This window comes from Chinchilla lanigera, unplaced genomic scaffold (assembly GCF_000276665.1).
Source record: "Chinchilla lanigera isolate Chin_1 unplaced genomic scaffold, ChiLan1.0 scaffold00028, whole genome shotgun sequence".
Lineage (NCBI taxonomy): Eukaryota > Metazoa > Chordata > Mammalia > Rodentia > Chinchillidae > Chinchilla > Chinchilla lanigera.
In genome coordinates, this window is record NW_004955429.1 from 6,943,394 (window position 1) to 6,961,360 (window position 17,967).

At 38.9% G+C, this 17,967-nt stretch overlaps 1 protein-coding gene and 1 pseudogene across 1 annotated transcript in view; both read left to right on the top strand.

Annotated features, from left to right (window-relative positions):
* The window catches only part of Dnajc1 (DnaJ (Hsp40) homolog, subfamily C, member 1), a gene marked incomplete in the record, with an annotated part of 181,124 nt that overhangs the window by 136,938 nt on the left and 26,219 nt on the right, over window positions 1–17,967 (top strand). Inside the window, 1 exon segment of the mRNA XM_013515403.1 lies at window positions 7,511–7,630. Coding sequence (XP_013370857.1) covers window positions 7,511–7,630 — 120 coding nt within the window.
* The window catches only part of LOC102007795, an 11,226-nt pseudogene continuing 7,031 nt past the window's right edge, over window positions 13,773–17,967 (top strand).

Sequence of the window (17,967 nt, forward strand, 5' to 3'; positions counted from 1 at the left end):
ATCTCCTACACTCTCTGCGTTTGACTTGTTGGATGAACGTTATAAAATAACCCTATAAATTATGTGTCTTGTATTATATCTGTTCTCTGACAAATCCTTGACTATAACACTGGTAAAATAATGCCTGCAAAATAATACTGTAAAGCAGTATAAAACAATACAACTTCTTTTTTTTTTTTTAAGAATAGGAAGAATTTATTGAGAAAGACAGCTTCTGACTGAGAGGGCCCGAAGAGGGCCTAGAAAGTGGGTTGCCCACACACTCCACTTTTCAAGGGTGTTTATTGAGCAAAACCACAAAGTAATATAGGCTTAAAGTGGGAAAGAACTATAATCAGTAAGATTACAAGTATAGTGGCTTAGCTAATATTGACCCAATATTATTATCTAAGGCAATATTGGCAAATCATAGGATAGGTGTGAGGCGGGACAAAACTATGGTCAACCAGTAAGTATACAGGTATAGTCACTAGAGTAATATTGATTAAATGGGGATCAAATGGGGAAACAAGTTGTAGCAAGTGCACAGGGGCAGACAAGTACTCTCCTGGAAGGGGTGGCTTGGGGAGGTTTGGTCCGCCACCTGTTTAGAATACAAATCGCTGCTGTTCATCCCTAAGGGAAATCTGTCTGTGAGTAGTTCTTTTTTTTGAAGCCTGGCCTTCAGTGAATACTGCTCCCGCCACAATTGTCTTCTGTATTGACCTCTCCAGGGCTCAACCCTGTTTGACTGCCTACAATATTTCTACCTAACTTAGCTAGCTTTAATATTCCTCCCTCTAAAGAAGTACCCCTAACTGCTGTGAAGGGGGAAGGGACAAAGACCAGTCCGGCTAGTTCCAGCTGAAGAGGGTTGTAGTTGTGATCCGGAGTCAGAGGTACTCCCCTGAGGGTCTATCTAAAGGCCCTCAATAGGCGCCAGGTGTTCTTGTCCTGGGTAGATGTGCAGCTTAAGTCTGGAGGAGACAAGGCCACAGAAACAAGTATGAATACAACTTCTTTGGAAAAATACTTACGTAGTTTCTTATAAAGTTAGATATCTATTTTTTCCCTATGGCCCTAGGCATTTATACCAGACAAATTCAAACATAGCCACTTAGGGAGTTTATACAAATTGCCATAGCAGCTGTATTCCTAATACGAAGCTGGCAGGAAACCAAATATCAGTTGGAGAATGGATAAACAAATTGTGATACAGATCTTCTTTCCCAGTGTGTGTGTGAATATCTGCTCCCAATTTGTAGCTTTTCTCTTTATTTTTTGTATAGTTTCCTTTAAAGACCAAAAGTTTAATTCTAGAAAGTCCAGATATTTGTGGTTTTACTTACACACAACTCGGACACTAAAAGAAAGTTGCTGAAGGCCCTGAGGTGAAGGAGTCTCGGGAAAACTAGGAGCATTGGTTGTAATTTTGGAAGGGTTCTGGAGCCTTTTGGTAGAAGGAGCCCCATTTGGGGTGAGCTGTTTTGCAAGTAACAGCATAAATAGGCTTCTATACACCTACAAATGAGTAATTATTTTCTCTAGAACCAAAAGAGCCTAAAAAATCCTTAGGTGCTAAGAAGGATGCAGTGGCCTCAGTTTACAAAAATTTAAGTGACAGAGTTCTGCATCGTGTGTGAGGCAGTGGGCCATCCCCATTTTGTAAACTCCTTTGTATAGTATTTGTGTGTCCTGAGTGTGTCAAATGACTCCTCAGAGGAGGACCTCATCAATGTGATGTCATACCTGTGCTCCCAAAGAAAATGAGGTGCAGTTAAGCTCTTGCCTTCAAAGATTGTTGTTATGACAATGCTGTTTAGATACCATGGTACCCAGGTAATTGAGTTCTTTCAGACTGAAGGCAAACTGCAGACTATTGAAATAGGCCCTGGACAGAACATATTCACCAAATCTATGAGAGCGAAGTATTTACTAGTTGCTAATCAGGTGAAGTTAGTAATTTCAGTAATATTGGGTATGAATCCTTAATGAAGTCCATAGTATTCTTTTTTAATCCCAGAAAGTCCACCTTATTAATCTACCTCAAGAAACCATTCATGTTTCCCAAATTGAGCTGTTAAACGACTAGCAGTGAGGATAACCACCTCTTCTCTACACAAGTCTTATAGTGGTTTTCAGTCATTAAAGGCCCTGTTTTAAGTTATAGTGAGGCATATTTGCCATTTTAATGGGGGAGGTGTGGATCCATAGGTTCTGTTTTATCACATCAATTTATGAGCCAAAGACTTAATTTTAATTCATTACTCACTGAGAGAGTCCATGACCACTTTGTAATTTTTTTAGGACAATAGGTGCTACAACCTGGGGGAATTTTGGCAAGACAGTAGGTTCTGTGGTTAAGACATATCTATGTTATGTCCTCTATGTTATGTTTAGTAAAACCCTCCCTTAGGTTATAAAGTTTACTTTGTTTAAATGTAGTGGGATTTCTAGTACTGATTAAGGGGAATAAGTCTTGCTACTTGATATATTTCAGCAGATATACAGTTAATTTAAAATTGGTGTTAGAGGGCCAGGAGTATAGCTTAGGGCACAAGCACCTGCCTGGCAAGTGCAAGGTCCTGAGTTCGATTCCCAGTACCAAAAATGAAAAAAAAAAGCCCATAGAATTGGTGTTATAGAGACACCAGTGCCAAGCCCTGCCCTTTCATCTATTTGTTTCATTCATTCTTGTAAATTTTACCAGTTGGGTCACATTGTGGGCTTCTGCTTCTGCTTCAGCTTCATTTTGTGTGTTTCCTCCCAGTTATGGTACAGATTTCGTCCCCTCAGATTCATATGCTGAAGCCCTGACCCCGAATGTGATTGTGTAACAGAAAATGCATCCCCCCCCAGCCGTATACTTCAGGTTCTTAGTTGCCCAGGTTATTGTTCCTGTTGCAGTTCCTGTTGCTTCTGTCTCACAATAATCCTCCTGCCTCAGCCTCCCGAGTGCTGGGATTACAGGCATGTGCCACCACCCCTGGCCCTTATACCATCCATATTACTAGCTAAAACAGAAACAGCTGGTCACTGTGATGCATATTATAAAAACCAGTCCCCAGTTGACAAGCCATTGCCTCTATACTTCCTGATCGTTTATCCCATATAAGCCCTAGACCACCAATACAGACTGGGGCCTGATATTTTGGAAATGGTCCCAATCAGTTCTCATCAATGTAAAATGAATCTGCCTTCAAACCCTGGGTGTCCTTTCAGTGCTTCTGCTTGCCCTTGTAATTGCACAGTATATAGCGGTAGGACCTTTCGAAGGCAATTAATGAAGTCTTAAGGGTTGGTATCCCCTTAAGTCTAATAGGATTGGTGCCTTTATAAAATGACATCTTTAACAGGAAGGAACCAAGAGATGGGGTTGGGGGATGAAACGAAAATCAAGATGTGCTGATGAGTTATATACGAACTCCACATAAAGAATGTGATCAAGCATGCACTGATAAAAAATGAAAATTGGGGGAGAAAAGACATCTTTATACAAAGGGGGAGACTAGAAAGTCTCCCCTGCACGTACAGGGGACATGCGAGGGGATAGCAAGAAGGTGGCCACCTGCAAGCCAGGAAGAGTCACCTAAAAGAACTTCCTCTTCATAAAAATGAACGCCGTGTGTGTGTGTGTGTGTGTGTGTGTGTGTGTGTGTGTGTGTATGTGTGTGTGTGGTGTGTGTGTGGTGTGTGTGTGTGAGTGAGCATCCACACACATGCACATACACATGAGCTGGGTATTACATACAGGGCCTTCACACTGTGGGCTATGTCCCCAACACCTTTTATTTTTTATTTTGAGACAGGGTCTCTCTAAGTCCCTAAATTGCGCAGTGTGGGCCAGAATTTGTAGTCCTCCTGCCTCAGCTTCCCTGAGTACTGGGATTACAGGCTTGCGTCACCACAATCAACTCTAAAAGTGAAGGCATTTGAGGTGACTTGTTTTTAATTTTGTCATTGTTAATGTAGCATTTGTTTACATAGATGTTTGTCAGGGACACTTAAGTACTCAATTTTTAATTTGGGAATAAAAATTGTATGACTGGAAGCTAAGCAAAGAAAACGTATACAGAACATAGAGTTAGAAAGTAGCAGATAATGACATTAGTATTATACCATCCTTTTTTGTCTTTTTGAGACAGGGTCTTACTATGCAGTTCAGGCTGGCCTTGAGCTCACTTTGTAGCCCAGGCTGGTCTCGAACTCACAACAATCCTCCTGCCTCAGCCTCCTGAGTGCTGGGATTACAGGCATGTGCCACCATGCCTGGCCCTTATACCATCCATATTACTAGCTAAAGATCTGTTACTTTAACTGGGTGATGATATATAAGGATATTATTTTCTTGAAAAAGATTTTGAGAATTTTTAAATAGTGGAACTAAAAATTTAACTTCTGTAATTATATAAATAATGATCATTAATAAGTAGTTTCAATAGAAATATTTCTCAGAGAATTTCTGTATCATTAAATTATGAAAACACAATACATAATTAAGTAAATTTTTCTTTTAATTTGACCATAACTTTTCAGTATCAAATAAACTGCATAATACTTTGTATTAATAAATTAACAATGTATGGTCTAAAGCTGTGAAGAGAAATGTGCATAATATAGTTTATGTAAAAACACAGTACCTTCTCCTTCAGCCTCCACCCCCAAATTACTTAAAATTGTCAAAGACATTGTGTCTTTGAACATAGCAGGTTTTGTGACAAAAATTCATCCCAAAATTTGTAGTATAATTTGTTTCCTTATCAGTTCTTAATTTAGTAGGTATATTTTTGGATTGTTACATGAAAATACTGAATAATTTGAAACCTTACTTTTTATTTTGCATTCAGTATGGAGATTTATTCCCCAAGCAGGGCTTTTCTGATGTAAAATTGGAATGCTTGTGTAGTCACAACAGCTGTCCCCACACCATGTGGTATCTTCCATTACTGTACTGTAGAGATGAATTTTTGGCCCAGTGTTTGAGTAATATTGGACACACATGGTTTTAAGCGGCAAAGCAGTGCGCTTATGCATTCATTTGACTTTCACAGCTACAGTTGGCTCCAGATTAGAACAGGGAGAACACATTCACACCATGGCCACCCTCATGGCTGCTGTAGTAGCTGGATCACAGTAGGCTCTGTTGCTTCTAAAGACACAACTAACTATAGCTGAGGAATTACACATTCACCAAAGTGCTTTACAGCTGTAGGAGAGAGAATAATGAATTGCTAAGAGGCTTCTTTTTGATTTCAGGTTATGGTGCTAGTTATGATCCATCTTTTTAGGATGTTAACAGAAATCATGGCCATGAAATAACTGTGAAACTAAAAGGAAAGTTTGTCATAGCAGTTGATGATTTTTCAGGGTATTAATTCAAATATTTTGTTTAAAATTTATCTTTCTGGGGAAAAAAGCAATACTATACTTTTAGACTCTTTCTGGATGGGTTCATACACGCAGCTACATAGAAAGCCAATCTATTAAAGTATAAATTATTTTTTAAAATTGTTTTTATGTGAATCAGTGATTTATATTTTTTTGGTATTTTAGGCAATTTTGTTTGTCCTAAAAGTGTTCGTTAATGCAGAAATTAGATGATTTAATTTAGCTTGAAACTATGCTGATACGTTTTGAATACTGTATCAGTGCATATCTTTATGCAGTTGCAATTTAATGATACTTGTGGTATAATTTTGTGCTGTATGGTTATATTTAAATTCTACTTAAAACTTAGCTCTTGCATTTCTGAAACCAATTTGTATACTTAATAAAGCTTCACTTTTTAGCAATAAAAATATTACCTTGAAAATCCAATTACATTCTTCTAAAGAGTATCTGAATAATACTTTTCTCTTAAGGCAAAAAGAAAAATTTTAAAAAACCCTCTATGTAAATTTATAAATCATTTAATATGGAGAATTAGATTTCTAATATTCATTAAATATCAAAGAAATTCCAACCAGGCCCAGTGTAGGCTACCTTTTTATATAAGAGAATTTATGCATGTATTGTAGGCACTGCACTGATGAATATGTTTGAGGCTTTCAGCTCTTAGTGGATACAAAATAGAATGATTGATAAAATCCTCCCTACTATTGGCTATTATTTACTGACTCTTAAGTGGCAGGTTGTATTTATGCCAATTTATCTGCTTCAGGGAACATTCTTGATAGCAGAACAAAGTGAATAAAAGTAGTTTGCTTTGCAAATGAATGCAAATGGGAGAGCCTTTCGGAAAGCCCTTTAACAGGGGCAGTGCACTTTGATTATGAGTGAAGCTGCCATTTGGACATGGTGAAAAGAGCACGCTTGAACCATTGATTGGGGGAGACAGTAAAAAGTCAGGAAGGGCCCCGTTAAGCTCGCAGTGAGGCAGGCGGATGTCAGTGTGGTTAGAGCACAGTGGGAGAATGACAGGCAGGATTAGTGTCAGGGAGAAGCTTTGCGGTAGCTGTGGAGATAGTCCCTGGGGTCACTCACCTCTGACTGTTGTTCTGTGCTGACGGTTCTGTAATGCAAACTACCTGATGTATGCCTGTTCATTATCGGAAATGGTGATTAGAAAAGGTATTTGTTTCAAAGATTTCCTTCCACGTATGTATCTGGTCCTTCCCTTTCGTTCTCTCTTCCTTCCTTCCTTTCTTTCTTTCTTTTCTTTTTCTTTCTAATTAAAGGAAAACAAGGTAGGTTTCCTCACTCTCTAAGTGGCTCCTGCCTCTGATGGGAAATACCTTCGCACTAAAATACAAAGTAAAATAATCGTGATACGGTTTTTGTTCCTCAGTAATTTTGTTTTTCTTTTCTCACTTTGGTAGTTCTGAGTAAAGCATAGAGATACAGTTGCTGTTCGAATTTCTGTGTGGCTTTGTCATCTTTACTTATAAGTGTCTAATACAAGTGTTTTACTTATTCAGTTTAATAATTTGGTCAGCGATGGAGGTTGTTTTCCTTCTCAAAATGAAATGTTGCTTTGCCTGGATAGCTTCAATCTTGGCCACAAATGTTTCTAATTTTATTTGTTCCCACGTTTTATAAAGCACTAGCACTTTTTTAACAAGTCAGCCTTCTTTATTTTAAAAATTGACTGTTGTTACACAGAATGAACAAAAAAAACTTTGTCTCATTTCTGATTATAAATCAGTATATTTGCTTGTTCACATTTTCATTTATGCTTCTAGGATTTTTTGCTTTCTTTATATTTTAAGCTTCTTAACTTGTAATAGTCATGTTTGTGAGGCATTTGTGAGCAACATTGCATTTTGTAGCAGGAATAAACTTCATAGGCTTCAAAAGTGGTTTTGCAGTATTTCTGTTTTATTTGGTATACATAGGGAAATCTTTAAAAGGCTGCTGGAACTTTGCATTGTAATGTTAAATATGCAACTCAAACTTCATCTACACTTTTGGATATACTTTAGTATTATTTTTCGCCGAAAACATATTGCCAATAATTTGTTTCACAGGCTTCTTAAATGTTTTAGTAGGCATTCTCCCAATTATCTTTTTTATTTTCTTTACTGTTTTGCAGGCACCTGAATGGACAGAAGAGGACCTTAGCCAGCTGACAAGAAGTATGGTTAAGTTCCCAGGAGGGACCCCAGGTCGATGGGAAAAGATTGCCCACGAATTGGGTCGATCTGTGACAGATGTGAGTTCACTCAGATTTGCATTGTACGGGGAATGACAAACCAGAACAAGCCAACTATGTAGGAGGCAGACATAGATGGGTCCTACATTATCTTTGGAGAAAGGCTGCAATTCTTTGAGGACCTGGAAGTGAACCATTAATGAAATAAGCAAGAAGCAGATGTGAGTCAGTCCCTGGTCCACAATTAACAGCTGTGTGAGGAATTCTAGTGTTTGGAGATTTAAGCTACTGAAACCTAATCACAGGAAAACAGTGCCAGGTATTGTGATTATAGTGACCTTTTAATTGTGGAAAAGATAGTTCTCAAACTGATCAGAATTAGAGAAGTTGTATTTCAGCTGGATCTTAACAGTGAAGTACAGATTACTGGTGTATTTAGACAGGTGGCTGGGTTAATTAAGTGAGCACTATTCTTACAATGCAGATAGGACGTTTACCATTTCTGCGTCAAGGATGTTACGGGCCATTCGTTTTGACAAGTTGCATTTGTGTGTATACATATAAATGTACACACATCCGTATATGTATGCATGAATGGCCATGTCTAACATGTAGAAGACAGAGTATTTACCTAGAAAGGTTTTTCTGAACATTTTAGATGCTTTTATTGAGTGATGAGCAGCTTTTAAAAAGCACCTACACAGTGCCTGACATGTAATTGAAATTAGGGGGAAAAACCGTACTTTTATCAATTGTCAAATTGATACTTTCATAAAGGGTGTTAAACATTCTTTACTAAATTAACTTTAAATACATCCTGAACATCTAAAAATACTTAATGGCTTACTGAAACCAAAGATTGCTACCCTTTTAATTCTGTTAGTATGTCATGAGGTCTATTTTGATAATGAACATAAAACTTAAAAAAAAATTGCAAAATGATTGCTAAACACAGCTATCAAAAAACACCCCCCAAAAAACCCACAGAATTTGTCATGAGTACTATAAATCATTTTTCATAATAAGCTTCAACTTTTTAATTTAAAAAAAAACTTTTGAAAACATTACTGCCAAGATTTTTTTTTTCTTTCCATTCTTTTCTTTTCTCCTCCCCCACTCTGAATAGGACCTGCTTTTAGAATTTTAAATTGTTACTATTACAGAGGTCTTTCAAAAAAAATCGCACTTAAAAGACTACTATTTGAATTTTTGTGAGATGTTCTGTGTTGTTTTCCCTTCAGAGTAAAGTATAATAATGAGGGAGATAGCTGTTGTATCTTGTAACAGTTTTTTGTTAATCGTGGAAACCTGTGACAGGGAAACCAAGAGTTACCTTTCCTTCTGCTGAGATTGTTGCTGGGGTGGGCACTATTTTCTCATATGAGGCTTGTTTATAAAAGATTAAGTTAATGAGGACTTACCAGTAAATATCTGACTGCACTACAATCCCATGGTCACTGATATTTTATACAGCTGCCAATAATGTGATGAAGGAAATTACTACAGTAATGTCTAGAAAGTTACAAAACATTGATATAAGACGGCCCAGAACCTTTAGTTCAGTTGCTTAATGAAAATAGGAACAGTGAACTATTTTTAGTACTACTTTTAACTTTTTGCATAATATTTCTTTGAGACTGTATAATTGATACTAATGGCAGATAGGAAATTGGGTAGTATTTTAAATTTGTTGTCATTAAAATCTGATTAAATTTTTCTCTGTTTCTGAGAGATGAAAGTTTTTTAAATGCTAAGAATATATACGCTATAACCAGCAGCCTCATTGATCTAGAATAGCCAGTCTCAATTTACAAGCGTGGCGTTGGAGCAGAGGCGCCTTTTAAGTTTTTGTGAATTTGTGCTCAGTGTTTTCTTCCCCTTAAGCCTCCTCAAGAGCAACTGATTTTATGTCTACAGTAGATACTTTTTCTATCATGAAAGTGGCAGACGTGACTTTTTGAGTTTGTGTGTGTGCACCAAATACTAGTTCTATTTTCATAAAATCAAAAGTATCTTGGAAATAGTAGACCTAGACTTTTGTAGCACCAAACACTGCCCTTTAAGTCCTCTCCTGGGTGAGGATACATGGTGCTGCGTGTTCCCTCTGAGCACCCTCCCTGTGGCTGCACTCCGCGTTTCCTTTCAGTAACTGGGTGCAACACTCTCGCGCACAGAGTGATCTCTCTCTCTCAGAGAGAGCAGGTGTCCCGCCCCGCACACTCAGCCACCACACTTGAAAAACAGAGTGGCTTGGCAATCGCAGGAGCAGCTGAAATGGGCTCAGCGAGTACAGTGCCTTCAGAAGAATGTTAAGTGAAAGTTAATCACACTTTACAAGATCACTTATGCTTCTTTTTGGCTTACGGTGTTAATTAGATTTGTTTTCATTAAGTATTTGAGTATGAAAAATGAAGCCAGGTTCAGCGGGCTGTCATTGTCTTCTCCTTACCTCTGTGTCCTGACCTGATCACCTGACCAGTTTGCCCCAGTGCAGCACAGCTGTTATTTGACCCTGCTTCCTTGCTAGATTTGTAGCTTCAGGCTTGCTTCTTTCTCTGTCCAGAAACAATTGACCTTTTGACGGGGGAGAGGTGAAAGTGTGGCAGTGGTGGGGTCTGTATGGTTCATTATTTGGTTTGACAGATTATAGGGAAAGTCTATTTTATTCCTCAATTAAGAAAAGAATTAAGTATATTAGTTGTTATAATAAGTACTTAGATTGCTAAATTCTACTCTGGATAAATACAAGCAATGTTTTTAACTTTAAAAAATATCAGCACAAAGTGTATATTAACTCAAATATACCTAAACTATAAGGCCTGTTTTATTGTGGATTAAATAATTCTATATTTTTGGATTAAATATTTTAAATGTTAATATATGCCTTTCAGCAAATAACTTTAGTAACCACAACGGACACTCAAATTATAAAAACAACAGAGGAAACAAAAACTGTCTGGCATGTAAAACCAACTTTAATGTGATTATTAACTGCAGGTTTTCTAAATTAAGGTCAGGGAGCCTCAGATTTCTTGCTTGTGAAGTAATATTATTCTCTTGCCCGAAAGGATGTAAACTGATTCTGCTTTTCTTCATCGTCACTAATCTCTTGCATTCTGGTTGTGATAACAAACTGATTGGAGATTTTCTGCTTGCTTGGAAAAGACCCAAGTACGCAGCAAAACAAAAGACAGGTGTCTGGATTTAAACAGACTTTTGTAATTAGCTTAGTGTCTTAGTGTGAGGTAAGAGGTGTGTAGTTAGATAAGCAGCCCACTATGCCAGTGAAAAGAAGAAAATAATGAAATTCCCAGTTTTATTTAACACTTCTACAAGTAGCATGGAGACAGAGGACAACACAGGGAAAATTTAGGTACTGTTGTTTTGGAGACAAATAAATGGCTTGTTCAATTGAAAATAAGCTTCATAGTTTATTAGTGAACTAAATATATAGTTATTACTTTGGCAAATGTGTTACAATTACTTTTAGAGCCAGACTAGCCCCACTCAAAATTGTAAAAATGATAAGGATCTTCCTTTCGGCTTTCTGCCTTAGTGCTCTGTGGCCCTTGACTAGCTTCCTCTTGGCCTTAGCCTGACCTCACCCTCCTCTCTTACCCTCAGACCTCACAACTTCAGAGTCATTTGGGTTTTAGGAAGGAACAAGTGCTTTACCCTGTTCTCCTTGCTTGCCAGGTGAGGCATTAGCTAGTCTGACACACAGTTTTCAGTGAAAGTCTCCAGGTTCTTATCCTAGGATATGAATGATTGGTGCACGCTTTATAAGGAACTTGATTGCCAGTTTGACGGAGAGAGAAGACAGTAGTATTTTGATGTAGTCAGACCTTTTGTGTCCATCAGATAAAACCACATAACTACTTAATCTTTCCATGGCCTGGTTGGAGTTCTATTATGTATATATAGTACAGTCATTAATGCAGATATTTCTGTCCTCCATTTTAATAGAGACCTTTTGTTTATTTTAATATTAATCATTAATATGAAATATGCATACATTATGCTGAGAAAGTTTCCTTCACTTTAATATTTTTCAATTCTAATTTATGAGAGTTATTTTAAGGAATAGGGGTAAAATTTTAACTAAAGTTTTTAGCATTTCTTTAAAATCATACAATTTCCTCATATGACCTAATGAAGAGGAATATATTATCAAAACCCTTATTTTGCATTTCCAGGATAAACTCTAGTTGATCATATAAAATTATTCTTTTAATGAATAGGTAAATTTAATGTATTAATTTATTTAAGATTGTTGCTTTTATATACATAAGTGAGAATATAGAATTTCTGGTGTTTTACTAGTTGGATATCTTTAGGTAGGACTATATAGCAGGCTTCTAGAAAATGTTCATCTTTCCTTATTAAAATTAGTTCACTGTGCCAGCCTTCTGTCATCTTGAAAATCAAGAAAATATCAAACTCATAAAACAAAGGACAAGGTGCCATAAAGAAAAATCAGTACAAAAATTAGTATCAAAAACAAAAGTAGTGGGTATGATGACACACATCTGTGGTCCCAGCACTTGGGAGGCTGAGGCAGGAGGATCACCACAAGTTCAAGGCCAGCCTGGGCTATACATTGAGTTCAAAAGCTAGCCTGAACTACACAGCAAGACCCTGTCTCAAAAAAAAAAAAAAAAAAAGAAGAAGAAGACACCACCAAAAAAAACATAAATGAAATAGAATGGTTGAAAGGTATCGTTATGAAAATCTCTTTGAGAACAGAATAAAAAGATAATGTTATTTAAACATTATAGAAAAGATAAAATACAATCAAGAGCCCAAATCTGACTAGGAGATGTAGTGAGACAGAGAAAACTTAGAGGCAAACAATATGATGTTTTCCAGAATGTGGGGACACCTGAGACCAATTCTAAGGATGTGCCAAATTTAAGTGATATACGTAGAAAAGATCCTGGGAAAATGTATGAACACTGAGAATACTTAGGTTGTCAAAACTCCTGTGGAACAGGGCATGGTAGTGCATGCCTGTAATCCCAGCACTAAGTTCAAGGCCAGCCTGGACTACAAAATGAGACCCTGACTCAAAAAAAAAAAAAGTTCTGTGGAAATGGCAATTCCTTGTCCAGCAAATGGGAGCAGCATTTGCTTTGCAGCACTAGATTCTGAGAAAGAAGGGACACTTCCTGCATAGTCCTGAGTGAAACATGCTGAATCTAGGACAGACTGAAGGTATTGGCAAAAATCCTAGGTGACCAGTTTTTCCCTTCTTAAAAATTGTCCAGAGGTTATACTCCGGCAGAAAGAGAGAAGAATCAAAGAGGACCACACAGGATTCAACAAAGGTGGATGCAGCCCACAGAACAGAAACTACAGCCCTCCCCAGGAACTCCACAAGCAAGGGCACAATAAACCTAAGTCCCAGACAGGAACTAAGGGTGCACGACAGGGACCCCAAGCGGAGGGAGGTTCCACAGAATACAGGGTGGCTGGAGAAGCTGTATGAAAAAGACGTAATAGCAGCAGACTAAAACTGCTCCAGGTTGGTAGAGCAAAAACATTTGCTATCAGGAACATTCTCCTTTTGAGTAGCACAAGAAGTGTATTCACAGTGTAGGACCTACCAGTTCTCAATTATAATGGTTTCTCATGTTGTAAACATATTTTGCAGATGGGATTTCAGTTTCTAACATCTATAAATTGTGGGTGATTCTGGCACATTGTCCCCCCGAATGCATCTCTCCTTCCTCTTTAGTGATAGATTTGTAGTCAGGCTCCTGCACGTCCAACGACACTGTATTCTGCAGCCTCCCTGCCTCAGATATGGCTACGTCACTAATTCTTTTCAGAGGAGCATAATGGAAGTAATGTGTGTTCAGAGGAGCTCAGACTCATTTTTCCCTTCCACTGAGCTGGAAGACTAATTGCCTGCAGCTAAGCCGTACCAGGCAGGCAGAGATGGTTGCCCTGAGGAGCTGTGGAGACATGCGAGGAGAAGAGCAAAAGCTGTGGAGTAAGGCACACACGTGGAGACAGGTGGTGAGTGTAGAGGAAGAAAGTGAACGCAGCCCCTTCAATAGGTTCTGGGAAGGTCTTCCCTGAGAGGTGACATTTGAACAGAGATGCAAGGTGAGGGTGAGGCTGGCCGAGAACAGGCATGTTGGTCAGAAAGACGGCATCCATAAGGCTTTGCGCCAGGAGGGTTGGGAGAGAGGGCAGCATGGCCCGCAAAGGAGTGGCCAGAGGGGCTCCCAGGATGAGACCGGGACATAAAGGACCAGTTGACGAGGTAAAGACTGCGGCTGTCTCTCTGAGATGGGAAAGTGCTGGATGACTGTGAGCAGAAGTGTGCAGGGATCACGCTGACTGCTCTGCAGAGAAGAAACTGGCAGGAAGGTGTGGAAGCAGAAAGCAGCCCTGAGCGGAACAGCAGGGTTCTGCACCAGGGGATACGGGAGAAGCATGAAAGGCCAGCCAAAGACGCCTGTTACTCAGCTACAGGTACTGTAACCTCGAGACTTTCCAAAGAACCATACACAGATGATTGCCTGTGAGTATAAGGTACATTGTTTTTCCGTCAGAAGACCTATTACATTTTTTTGAAGCTATGTGTATGCATTACCTTGACTTTTAAAACTTTTTTTAATCATAAAGGAATAAAGGGCTGGGTGTGGTGGCACATGCCTGTAATCCCTGCACTCAGGAGGCCGAGGCAGGAAGATCACCTCAAGTTTGAAGCCAGCCTGGGCTACGCATTGAGCTCAAGACCAGCCTGAACTACAAAGTGAGACGCTGTCTCAAAAAAAACAACAAAATAATAATAATAAATTTAAAACAGGCTGAGGATAGAGCTTAGTACAAAGACCCTGGGTTCAGTTCCCAGTATTGGGCCAGCGGATGGGGGATAAAGTGCTTTCTGTGGTAGAGCACTTACCTAACATGCACAAGGCCCTAGGTTCAATCCCAGTACTGAGAAAACAAAAATGAGATAAAACTGTTTACCTTTGACATCTTTCCATATCAGTATATATAGGCCTACATCATTCTTTTTTTTTTTTTTTTTTTTTTTTCTGGTCTCTTTTTGAGACAGGGTCTCGCTCTGCAGTTCAGACTGAGCCTGAGCTCACTTTGTAGCCCAGGCTGGCCTCGAACTCGCACTGAGCCTCCTGCCTCAGCCTCCCAAGTGCTGGGATTACAAGCATGCACCACTACGCCCGGCTCTACATCATTCATATTAAATTTTAATATTTTTAAATTTTAAAACCTGTACTGATTTATAGAAATTTAAAAAAAGAAAAAAAAGCTGCCTGAGGTGGCATATGCCTGTAATCCCAGCACTCTGGAAGACTGAGGCAGGAAGATCACATGTCAGAACCCAACTTGGGTGACTTGGCAAGACCCTATCTCCAAAAAAAAACCAAAAAAAAAAAAAAAAAAAAAGGCTGGGAATTGGCTCAGCATACCAAGGCCCTGGGTTCAATTCCCAGTAACAGTAAAAGGAAAATGAAAAGGAAAGAAACAGAAAATTCAAAAATTTACGTGGAACCACACAGGATCTCAGATATCAACAATCTTGTTAAAGAAGAAAGCCAGAGGCAATCATATTTCCTGATTTCAAAACATGTTACAAAGGCATGGTAATTAAAAGACATACTGACTGACCGATTGGAACAGACAGCCCCAGAAATAAACCACATGTAACAGATTCAACTAATCTTCAAAAAGGGTGCTGAGAATACATTTGAGGAAAGGAAAATCTCTTCAGCAAATAGTACCTGAAAGCTTTCTATCCGCGTGCAAAAGAATGACATATCTTGCTCCATACTCAAAAATCAACAAAATAATGGATTTAAGACCTAAATGTAAGACCTGAAACTAAAATACACTATACACTGTCAGGATGTGAAATGGAATGTCTTACAGAAAATAGTGTAGAGGTCCCTTCAAACATTAGAACTGGATTACTATCTAATACAACAATTCTGCTTCTCGAGGTACATACGTGCAAAAGGAGAGGCTTGCGCACTCACCGCTTATCCCGCAGCGCACAGCGAGGCGGACCCCGCCCGGCCTAGGCACTCAGTGCGGTATCTTTCATGCAGAAGGAAGGAGGCTGTCCTGCCAGTGTGGCAGGTTAGATGCACCTGGAGAACATTCTGCTCAGGAAAGTAATCCAGTCACAGCCAGATACTACACAGTTGCATTTTATAAGCCATCCAAAATAGTCCCACTCATAGAAGCCGAAGGAGAATGGCGTTCAGCCAGTGCCTGAAGGGAGGGGAATGGGGAAGAAGTGCTTTTCCGCCATAAAATCTTTTCTCTTCAGAGGGATAAATTCAAGAGATCTGGGCCAGGGATGCAGCTCAGTGGCACAGCGCCTGTCTCGCAAGCACAAGGCCCAGAGTTCGATTCCCAGAACCAAAAAAAGATTATTAAATTTGAGAGATCTGCTCACAATATTGTGCTTAACTGCATACTTAAAATTTTAAGGCAGTAGGTTTCATGTTATCTGTTCTTGCCACAGTAAAAAAGCTTTATTGAGGTATAATTTACATAACTTACCCACTGGAAGTGTACAATTCAGTGCTCTTCAGTACCTCCAGAGTTGTACATTTGGACTTCTGCCCCACTTGAAATGTCCTTTAACCACGTTTGCAGTCACTCCCGATCCTCATTCTCCTGACCCCAGGTAACCACTAGTCTTTTTTTGTATCTAAAACTTTGCTTTTCCTGGAGGTTACATATGAAAATTTAATTGTGTAGTTTTTTGTGTGGTGTTCTGCATCTGGGTCGGCTGACTTATCACAAGCTGCCTTGGGGTTTGCTTATATCGTAGTAGGCACCAGCAGTCCATTTCTTTGTGACCCTCAACTCCACGGATAGCACCCACAGATGGCTCGCTGGGTCGCTACTGTTTGGTTCTTTGAATTATTTCCACCTTGGAGCTCTAAGGAATAATGCTGCCTTGAACATCATTAGCATTTAAGTCTTTGTACGGATGTATGTTTTCATTCTCATATAGAGTCCTGCAGGTGGAATTATTAGGTCTTACGTGTTTATGCCCTGTTTGTGGGGGTTAGTTTTGGCTTTGGCTTTGGTTTTTTTAGGTACTGGGAATTAAATCTAGGGAGTGCTAAGCTATAGCCCCCGTCCATTTTATTTTGAGACAAGGTCTTACTCAGTTGCCCAGGCTAGCATGAATCATATGGTCCTCCTGCCTCAGTCCCTCAAGTTGTTTTTTTTGTTTTTGTTTTTGTTTTTTTCTTTTGAGACAAGGTCTTGCTCACTGTATAGTTCAGGGTGGCTTCGAACTCATGGAGATCCTCGTACCTCAGCCTCAGGCGCTGGGATTATCGGTGTGTACCACCACACCCAGCTAGTCCCCCAAGTATTCTGTTTAACTTTTTAAGAAACAAATTGTTTTTCAAAGTGACTGTGCCATTTTACATTCTTACCAGCAGTAGTTGAAGGTTGCAGTTTCCCATTGCCAGGGTTCATTTTTTTCTTTTTTGTAACCACCTGAACAGTGGTGTTATGGTATCTCACCATATATTAATATTTGCTCCCCTGAAAAGTAATGATAGTGAATATTTATGTAGGATTATTAGCCATTCCTGTATCTTATTTGGTGAAATGTCTACTCAGAATTTTTGCCCATATTTTAATTTGGTTCTTTGTATTGCAGTTGTAGAGTTATAAGAGTTCTTCAGCCAGGCTTGATGCATATGCCTGTAATCTGCTCGGAAGCTGAGAAGCTCAGTGGTAGAACATCTGCCTGGCCCTGAGTTCTGTCTTACACACACGCGTGCGCGCATACACACACACACACACACACACACATTCTTTTATATATATATATATATATATATATATATATATATATATATATAAAATGATATAATGGACTCACGTACTTTATCAGATGCCTTATGTAAATGTGTTCTCCCAGGCTGTGGTTTGTCTTTCCAAAGCACAAAAAGGTTTACACTTAATTAAGTCCAATTTATCAAATTTTCTGTTTTATATTGTGTTTTTTAGTGTTCCAACTTTACTGTTTTACAAAATTATGGTGGTACTATATGGCCTTTCCACTTCCATATACATTTTAGGATCACTTTGTCAATTTCTACAAAAGATCCTTTTGATGAGAATTATACCGAATTGGTTGATCAATTTGCATAGAATTGGAATTAACAATTTCAGCTATTCAGATCCACAAACATGGAATGTCTTCTCAGTTATTTAGAGTTTCTTTTGTTCTGTTTTGTTTTTGAGGCAGAGTCTCACTGTATAGTTCTGGCTGGCCTTTAGTTCATGTGCAACCAGGCTGGCCTCAGATGGCAGCAGTCCTACTGGCTCTGCCTCCCAAAGAGCTCCTTTCGTTTCTGTCTGCAGTGTTCGTTGTTTTCAGTGTA